This window comes from Gobio gobio (genome assembly GCF_949357685.1).
Source record: "Gobio gobio genome assembly, chromosome: 4".
NCBI classification, from domain to species: Eukaryota; Metazoa; Chordata; class Actinopteri; order Cypriniformes; family Gobionidae; genus Gobio; species Gobio gobio.
The window spans coordinates 61,614,902-61,625,642 of NC_137100.1; the positions used below are offsets into that span (position 1 = coordinate 61,614,902).

General features: G+C 38.5%; 1 protein-coding gene across 2 annotated transcripts in view; it reads right to left on the reverse strand.

The window, feature by feature from the left end:
- unc5ca (unc-5 netrin receptor Ca) overlaps window positions 1-9,922 on the reverse strand; it is a 244,119-nt gene extending 234,197 nt beyond the window's left edge. For both annotated transcript variants that reach the window (XM_079815892.1, XM_079815891.1), the window contains exon 1: window positions 9,408-9,922. In XM_079815892.1, the coding sequence (XP_079672018.1) occupies window positions 9,408-9,492 (85 nt within the window). In that variant the 5' untranslated portion in view covers window positions 9,493-9,922. The remainder of the gene's footprint in view (window positions 1-9,407) is intronic.
- Between the last annotated feature and the right edge of the window lie 819 nt (window positions 9,923-10,741).

A 10,741-nucleotide genomic window follows, 5' to 3' on the forward strand; every position in this document is an offset into this window, starting at 1 on the left:
CCCTCATGTCGTTCAAAACATGTCCGACTTTCGTTCATCTTCTGAACATGAATGAAGATCTTTTGTCTGAGCGACTTCTGTACCTGGCAGCTGCAACTACCACTTCAAAACATTCATAAACAGATTTTAAAACTAATCAATATGAATTGAGCGTTTTAGTCAGATGAATAGATTTCATTTAGGCTTTTAATCACATATAAACATTCATCAACTCACACATCAGTTGTGGTAAAAGGAAGTGTGGCAAGCAGTCGAGGCCGAGGGGCCGCGAGAACGGGGCGAGGTCGATTCTTGTGTTACGCAGCACGTTTGAGCTTCCTCAAGAACCAATGAGGTTCATTCTTGTGTTACGCATCACGTTTGAGCTTCCTCAAGAACCAATGAGGTTCATTCTCGTGTTACACAGCACGTTTGAGCTTCCTCAAGAACCAATGAGGTTCATTCTCGTGTTACGCAGCACGTTTGAGCTTCCTCAAGAACCAATGAGGTTCATTCTCGTGTTACACAGCACGTTTGAGCTTCCTCAAGAACCAATGAGGTTCATTCTCGTGTTACGCAGCACGTTTGAGCTTCCTCAAGAACCAATGAGGTTCATTCTCGTGTTACGCAGCACGTTTGAGCTTCCTCAAGAACCAATGAGGTTCATTCTCGTGTTACGCAGCACGTTTGAGCTTCCTCAAGAACCAATGAGGTTCATTCTCGTGTTACGCAGCACGTTTGAGCTTCCTCAAGAACCAATGAGGTTCATTCTCGTGTTACGCAGCACATTTAAGCTTCCTCAAGAACCAATGAGGTTCATTCTCGTGTTACGCAGCACGTTTGGGCTCCCGCAAGAACCAATGAGGTTCATTCTCGTGTTACGCAGCACGTTTGAGCTTCCTCAAGAACCAATGAGGTTCATTCTCGTGTTACGCATCACGTTTGAGCTTCCTCAAGAACCAATGAGGTTCATTCTCGTGTTACGCAGCACGTTTGAGCTTCCTCAAGAACCAATGAGGTTCATTCTTGTGTTACGCATCACGTTTGAGCTTCCTCAAGAACCAATGAGGTTCATTCTCGTGTTACGCATCACGTTTGAGCTTCCTCAAGAACCAATGAGGTTCATTCTCGTGTTACACAGCACGTTTGAGCTTCCTCAAGAACCAATGAGGTTCATTCTCGTGTTACGCAGCACGTTTGAGCTTCCTCAAGAACCAATGAGGTTCATTCTCGTGTTACGCAGCACGTTTGAGCTTCCTCAAGAACCAATTAGGTTCATTCTCGTGTTACACAGCACGTTTGAGCTTCCTCAAGAACCAATGAGGTTCATTCTCGTGTTACACAGCACATTTGAGCTTCCTCAAGAACCAATGAGGTTAATTTTCGTGTTACGCAGCACGTTTGAGCTTCCTCAAGAACCAATTAGGTTCATTTTCGTGTTACGCAGCACGTTTGAGCTTCAGCAAGAACCAATGACGTTCATTCTCATGTTACGCAGCACGTTTGAGCTTCCTCAAGAACCGATGAGGTTCATTCTCGTGTTACGCAGCACGTTTGAGCTTCCTCAAGAACCAATGAGGTTCATTCTTGTGTTACGCATCACGTTTGAGCTTCCTCAAGAACCAATGAGGTTCATTCTCGTGTTACGCATCACGTTTGAGCTTCCTCAAGAACCAATGAGGTTCATTCTCGTGTTACGCAGCACGTTTGAGCTTCCTCAAGAACCAATGAGGTTCATTCTCGTGTTACGCAGCACGTTTGAGCTTCCTCAAGAACCAATGAGGTTCATTCTCGTGTTACGCAGCACGTTTGAGCTTCCTCAAGAACCAATGAGGTTCATTCTCGTGTTACGCAGCACGTTTGAGCTTCCTCAAGAACCAATTAGGTTCATTCTCGTGTTACACAGCACGTTTGAGCTTCCTCAAGAACCAATGAGGTTCATTCTCGTGTTACACAGCACATTTGAGCTTCCTCAAGAACCAATGAGGTTAATTTTCGTGTTACGCAGCACGTTTGAGCTTCCTCAAGAACCAATTAGGTTCATTTTCGTGTTACGCAGCACGTTTGAGCTTCAGCAAGAACCAATGACATTCATTCTCATGTTACGCATCACGTTTGAGCTTCAGCGAGAACCAATGAGGTTCATTCTCATGTTACGCATCACGTTTGAGCTTCAGCAAGAACCAATGAGGTTCATTCTCATGTTACGCATCACGTTTGAGCTTCAGCAAGAACCAATGAGGTTCATTCTCATGTTACACAGCACGTTTGAGCTTCAGCGACAACCAATGAGGTTCATTGTCATGTTATGCAGCAGGTTTGAGCTTCAGCAAGAACCAATGAGGTTCATTCTCGTGCCCAGTTATTAGCGCACTAAGATAGACATGTTTCTCAGATTCAAAGATTTGCTTGCATAATCACTCAAAAATGGCTTTGCATTATTCATACGGTACATTAAAATGTTTTATCAAAAGCATAAATATAGCTGTTTTTATTTATATCGGTGCATATAATTGAAAATATTAAAATTGTATTATTATAATACATATTTCTTCATGTAAATTTAGTGAAAATGTATTTTTTTTACTGCATTTTTACTTTTCGTATTAAACATTTTGACTTAATTTTGTAGCTTAATGAGCTACAGTACAGTATTGTTATTGTTAACTAAAACTAAAATAAAAACGTATTCGTTTCCAAGGAAACATTTAAAAAAAAAAACATGCTAAATGCTAAATCTTAAAGCAAAATAGAAATATTACAACAACAAAAAATACAAATGAGAAAAGCACACGACAAAATTAATAAAACTTGAACTAAATTGAAAATGAAAAGTGAAAATATAAACATGTTACTGTAACAGTATAAAAATAATAGTAAAATAATATTCTACAGCTGTTTGGTCGAAGAATTACACTATTTTAAGCAATTGCAGAGTAAATACGCAAATATCAAGATTATAATGAATATTGTCAAAATTGTTAAATAACTGTTTAACCAATTCCCAGCACTACTAGCAACCTTGTGAAATCGCTCTCCTTTGACCTCCACATGAAAAGAGTTGCATATCGTGTCAAAGTGGCACATGACACTTGTGCTGAGAGTCCTGACGCGAGTCATGTGAAAGGGCCTTTAGACGTTCACAAACACACACATTATCTCTGACAGTCATTGTGCGCATGACGAAACAGTTGCGTTACATTCATCCAATTAAAAGAAACAAAGAAGACAAAGAACAGCATAAAACAAAAGACCTTGCTTGCCGCTCACACACTCTTCTGTATTCAGCACGGCTCTTCAAACAGATAAAACTGGCATTAAAAACATGCATTTCTTCAGCAGTGAGCGCAGGGATACACTCATGCCCTGAGGTCAGCAGGTTAATGTCAGCGACACTGATCTCCTATTGGCTGAAAGCCTTCACTGCAAAGGATCATGGGACTTTTTCCCTGAAGCAATGGCACTCGCTTTAGATCTCTCTTCTTTATCTCCTAATAAATTACGAATGAGGAAAATATTCCCAGCTGACATTAGTGTATGAATCAGCAGTCAAATTTTCCCTCATACTTTTAATATCTCAACTCAACTAGATTTAACTACAAAATGAGTGGTGATCGCCCATGCAAAACTTGCCACCGTGATGTAAGAGCGTTATGGGTTGTCGCCAGCGCAAATTACACGCCAAAGTTTAATGCATGGAGTCAGGGGTTTGTTTTGCCTTAGCAAACACCACCAATGAATGTCCACTTCAATCACAGTAAACAGCCCATCTACAGTCTCTATATGTGTGACGGCAGCTGTGCTTGGAGAAAACATTAAACCGATTCTACAGAACAGAAGTCACTATTCATGACAGACAGCGAGGTTAAGAACTGCGCGTGAACTCTCGGCCTGTCTCGAAGACACTCTCTTACACGTTTTTGTCACTCCTAACACAAAAACACACACATTCACGGGTCGATGCGTGAAAAGTGTGAGCGCTGTGTGAAAAATGAGGCTGACCTGCTGAACTGTACTAGACAAATCCAAGCAGCACCATTCCCGGGATCACAGAGAAACTGGGTTATTTCACTGTTGGTGTACGCGCTGGAGACAATACAAAGAAATACAGTTTAAAACACAGTTTGCTTTTCTTTTCTTTTCTTTTTTAAGAAATGAATGCTTGTATAATTCAGCAAGGATTCATTAAAGAAAACACAAGTGACTGTAAAGCCAGTATAATGCTACACAAGATTTTTTCAATAACAATAATCAAAAATGTTTGTTGAGCAGCACATCAGCTTATTAGAATGATTTCTAAAGGATCATGTGACACTTTTGTCTGGCTATCACCAGACCAAGCACAATTTAAGATTGAACATTGGTCTGGGGAGTCTGCTCTGTATTTTCTACTGCACAACGAGCATAAATTAAATGACTCTGTACGCAATTGGAAAGTCCTTCAACCAATCAGACCACAAGAGGCGTGATCAATGGGCAACGACCCATCGCTTCTCTACCCGTCATCGTGTTAAAGCCACCAATAGCGCGCCAGTTGGATAAGCCAGTCTGTGATTGGTTCCCGCAAAAGTGTAACAGAAGCAGTAGAAATTAATGTACAGGTTTCCAGACTGCAAGGCGAAATCAAATCGCACACAAATCAGGCTGGGTTTACCTAGTCTAGTGACACTTGAGACTGATGTTGAAAATTCAGCTTTTGATAAATGACATTTTACCATATATGGGTCAATGACAAATAAGGTTTTTAAGATAAAAAAAACAATACATTTAAGAAAAACTGTTTTAAAATGCATTTTTATGTCAAAAAAAAAATTTATGGTGTTGATTCATTTTGGTCTTACAGCTTTTAAGACGGCATTAATTCATTATTAGACAAGATTTCTGGTTTTACCACCCAGAAAATGTCAGGTGGTGCGACAATATACATATGAAGCATTGTAGTGTCTAAAATGCATAGCACATGGTAAATTCCCTTTCCATTTCTTTCCTTTTAGTCCAATTCATATAAACGGACACTTTTCTGTGTGTTCAATCACCCAATTATCCTTAAGCAGTTTTTATATTTTGTTTTTACTTGTAAAAATGATTTGTATACATTATATAATGGTTTACAGTTATATTTCTTACTTCATTTTCTAATTGCAGTGGGAATTGACACTTTTAAATGTAAATTTGCTGGTCGCACCACCTGACATTTCAAACTCAATTCAAATCTAACAGGCATTAACTTGGACACCTATACAAATGTTTGACCATATGCTCAAGGTTGTACACACATTTTTTAAATCAAATACACAACACATTTTCTAAGTTTTCCAGGGGTCACACCACCTGACATGATAAGTTGAATCAACCTCATCATTACTCAAATTATCTAATATTTATGGGAGGGTGACTAATATTGTTACTGCATCAAAGGGGTCCTCTGGGGTCTTCTGTGTGATGTCATATCCCGTCACATGGTTTTCTTAAAGTAACATTGCATAAAATGGCATTTTTATGTTGGTCGCTCTCCCTGACATTTGGAGAAGTACATTTTTCTGACAAACGTTTTTAAGTAATAGAATAGTTTTGAAATAGGACTGATACACTATTTTCCCTCATTTATAAGGAATTTAGCGTAAAATCATGCCACACTTTTTGATTAAGAATTTTACTGAGAACGTTGCTTGTACGTTTGGACGGTCGCACCACCTGACATTTTGGGTCTTTCAAACACCACAACTCAAAAAGTCGATTGAATTAAAAAAAAAAAATGAAAAGGGTTTCTTATAAAGGAAATATTGTAGATCAATTTGATATATGGCATGTATTTATTCAAATTCTTTTTAGGAAAATAATGAATTCGGACACAAAAAATACATGTCATGTCATTGAAACCTATTACAATAGAAAACAGCTATTTTACAGTAATACAATATCAAAATATTACTCTTTTTCACTGTATTTTGGATCATATAAATGTAGCCTTGGTAAGCAGTAGATTCTGCTAGATTAAAAAAAATATACCCCAAATTTTGAACAGTATAAGTATAAAATTGAGTACGACACTTCATTTGATATATTATGAAGCGATTGGAACAGGAGCTGAACAGGAGTAGAAAAATAAGAGGTTTTGATGATGTCAGCAGAAGTAGGAGTTTGTTTCACAGGCAATTTATGTTTTTAATGAATCGCCCGCAATAACACATATATTAAGAGAACACATAATAGTCAATTTTGATTGTATGTTGACTTTAAGGGTGCATCTCCACCAGACGTCTGATTTTCTTTCTTAAATCACGCTGCCCTGTCTGTCTCGCTCTGCCCTGCTGTTTGTTTGACACACAACACAAACTCGGCGGCAAGAGAGACGGCTTTAGCTAATGGCTTTTTAATGGGCTGCTGGGTTTCTTGTGTCTCCGAGCTGATGGCCACCACTTACCCTAAGCACACAAACACACTCACACGCGGCATACAAACGGAGTCATTCCCACTTTGTCTTGTCTCCTTAAAGTGACTTAGAAACCTCACTCCACTAACGACGTCCTGCTCTTCAGCAGACTGGAGTCACATGTGAACTCTGATTCCATTACGGACTCATAAAACACTCTGCAAAAGACCCAGACACAAGACAGATGCTCTCTAATTTCATAACTCAACATTACAGCACGCATTCACACAGATGGAAACGGGAAAATGCTTTGAATTGTTATAATAGAGTGATGAATACCAAATTTAGGACAGAACTTCCTGTAAATCCAAGAGCGAAATTGCATTATCGCATACCTAAAACTATAAAAAGGAAAGATCAAATGCAGAGAAAAAAATAGATTTTACTCAGAAATGACCATCATTTACTTACACTCATGTCATTAGAAACATTCAACTTTCTTGCTTCTAAAAAAAAGTCTACTTTGCTCTTTTCCATACGATGGAAGTGTATAATGATTAATGCTTTCAAACTCTAAAAAGCACCATAAAAGTAAGTCCAGTATGATTCATGTCATATGACAGATTTGTGTGGTGAACAGACCAAAATTGTAGGCGTTGTTCAGTGAAATCTCATCCTTCACCTCAGCTCTCAGATTTAATTTGTGCTTGTGCCTATTCAAATTTGGTGTCAAAGATGGCACTTGACAGAGACATTGTGTGAAAGTCATAAGGGTTTTGACTGACGTTAGGGTGAGTAAATGATGACAGAATATACATTTTTGAGTGCAGTAGACCATTTTGACTGGCAATAAATAAAACTGCTTGGCTAATTACGTAATACACTCTAAAAAATAAAGGTTCTATATGGCACCAAAAATGGATCTTCGTCGTAATCATAGAGGAACCCTTTTGGTGCTATATAGCACCATATCTTAACATATTCTGTATATGGTAACGGTGCTATATAGCACCTCAGTTAGCGGTGCTATATAGCACCTTAGTCAAAGAACCGATGAAGAACCTGTGAAGAACCACTGAAGAACCACTGAAGCACCAAAATTGGTGCTATATAGCATTAAAAAAGGTTCCCCTATGATTACGAATTTGTTTAACCATTTTTGGTTCCATATAGAACCTTTTTTTTTTTGAGTATACTTTCAACAAACATGTTTCAGCATAAACCTAGAATGTAGATATAAATTATTGTAAAACTATACATTTTATATACATAATATTATCTGGCTATATCGAATGGAAACTAAAGCTGGCTGTGAATCCCTGAGATATAGGACAAGCTGGAGTGTTTCAATGGAATCTCCCGCTGGAATCTGCAATAACAAAATTCAATATCCAGCGGGAAAAACTATCAAATAATGTATTTACCGAACCAGTTTTACAGACACACTGTTTTAGTAATTACAAATGTCATATTATGAGTTAAAGTACGCTATACATAAACACCCGCGAAATCGCTGTCACGTGAGGAGGTCACGATAGCAACCGCACACGGGAAATTCTAAAACGCTTAAGGTGGGTTAATGTACTAAGAAAGTGGTCTCAAAAGACCAAACTCAGTGAACACCATACTAATAAAGCATACTATATACAGAAAAGCAGATGAGTCCAGAATATGAACACAACGCGTTTACTTAAACGTTTTCCTCCCATAGAAACCCGTTAAAGAAAACGCTTAATGTTAAGTGGCTCATGCTGCGTTCACGTGATATCGGAAATTTGATAATTCCGACTTCTGAAGTCATGATGATTACGAGCTCATTGCATTCAAGTTTCAAAATGTGAGGGCGTTCATGTGCAATTTTTACCTAGGAAACTCGTATTTACAATAATTCCGAGAGCACGTGAAGGTAGCATTAATGCTATGAAAGTGGTATTAAAAGACCAAACACAGTAGGCTAAACACCATACTAATAAAGCATAGGCTACTATATACAGAAAAGCAGACGAGTCCAGAATATGAAAGCAACGCGTTTAATAGGCCTAACCAAGAAAACCCGCAATGACGGTTAATGGACCAACAGTTAGCCTATATAAAAAAAGGGCAGGTAATTACGTTGCGTTCATATTCTGGATGCTTTTTTTTTCTGGATTTGCTTTTCTGTACATAATATGCTTTAATAGTATGGTGTTCACTGAGTTTGGTCTTTTAATATCTCTATTAAATTAAGCCACGTTAAGCGTTTTTCATGTTAGGAAACTATCGAGGAAACTAGCCTGGTGCCTAATTATTTTATTATTTAATTATTTTTGGTAAATGTGTTTCAAATGAAGTCTGTCTGTGTTAGAGACTGCGCCCCGACAACTGTGAATATGACAACAGAATATGTCAACGAAAAAAAATCATTGGAAAAATTCGGGCCTATTTAATAATAATCTATCCAAAATGCATTTTTGACAGCATAAACCCTAATAAATCCAGAAAGTAGGCCTATTAGATTATGTAACATATTAAGTTGTCAGTAGGCTACTATATAAATAAAGGTTCCAAATAGAAGTTTTCGCAGTGATGTCATAGAAGAAGCAGTTTTGAGTTCCATAAAGAACATTTTAGAGATCATTTCTTAAAAGAACCATTTTTTATTCGTGTGAAGAACAGTCTAATAATCTTAAGAACCCTTATCCACTCAAAAGAACCTTTAGTGCGACGAAAAGGTTGTTAAAGGTTCATCATGGAACCGTACATGCTAATAAAAAAAATATTTTTAAGAGTCTAGGAGGCTAAGGCATAGTTGTGGCTTTGCGGTCTCAAATTCCAGATCAGATCTCAGTTTCAAAGTACTGAAATGACTGTTGTGTTTTGCATAAAACATTGCCAAAACAAGCACAAAATTCAGCGCCAGAAAACTGAGAAATAAAATAATAAAAGCGAAATGACGATCCGATGATGTGAATAAAAGAAATATTGCATAATGTAAAATGAATTATAATGAAAAATCAAGTCAAAAACTTAAAGCAAATGAAAATCTCTCTATAGGCTAATGAATTGGATATCTTACCTTGCGCGTCAACTGTTAGGAGCAGAACCCACAGAAAGAGAAGCACTATTCCCAATCCAAATCTCTGGCGTCCGTTTTTCCCCATGACTTTGGAGTTTGGAAAACTCCTCAGCGCGGAATATTCGTTCCCTCTTCGGTTTGGTTCAGCCGCGACAAAGGAGCTGCTGTGGTGGTGAGCGCAGGACTGACGCCGTTACGCGTCCCAAGTTCTGCGTATGTTCCTCACGGGAGAAATCAGGAGAAGGTCCCGGGACTGGAGGATTGGAGCGGTAACGGAGGTGAGGAGCGATGCGCCGCCGCCCTCTAGCTCTCATCTACGCGCGCCTTCACAGACGCGCTCACAGTCCTCTGCGCGAGTTGGTCATTAGTTCAGAGCGCGCACTCATTCACTGTATAAAGACGGGTTTGTGCTGTTTCTCTCTCTCTCTGGATGTGTTCAGAGGAGCTGGAGATCGGGGGTTTCGGGTTCCAGCATCCACAGCTGCATGCATGTGCGCTCGGCGCTCGCCGAATATGAGCAGCGTGAGTCCCGTTTCTCGGTTTAACCCGCATCCAGCTGCCCGCCTCTGCCCTCCACCGGCTACTGCGAACACTAGGACCGGATTTACCGACGGATCTTCAGCTGAAATAGATGATTTTGGGAACCTGCATGTTACCAAACTGCATTGTAAAAAATGGAAATACACCTGATCTGACACTAAACATTTTTTTTATCGCTAAAGTTGTCAGGTTGAGTCAGGGTCAATAATAAAACAATAATAAATACTCAATAATAAAACAAGTTTATTTAGATGATACCACGTGGAGTATAGCCTATTTTAGGCTTTAAATGTGAGTGTTTTCACGCTTTAAAATAAAGGTTCATAATAAAGGACATCTGTGGTTCCATGAAGAACCTTCAACATCCATGGAACGTTTCCATTGCGCAAAACATTCTTTCTAGTGGTAAAAGGTTCTTTATATAATTAAAATGGGTCACACTTTAGATTAGGGTCCAGTTCTATTAACTATATTAACTACAACTTTTGCCTCAATAAACTCCTAATTACTGCTTATTAACAAAAAACAAGTTATGTTTAGGTATTGGGTAGGCATTAGGTTAGGATCAAGGGATCTGGTGAATATGGTCGTGCAGAATAAGGCATTAATATGTGCCAATATGTGGCACATATGTGCCAATATCCTAGAAATATGCATGCTAAAAAGCAACAAGTTATTATTGAGAATCGGACCCTAAACTAATGTGTTACCTTAAAATGTTCTTCACAATAAGAAAAAATGGTTATTTTAAGAAATGTTCACTGAAAGGTTCAGAAAATGGTTCTTCTATGGAA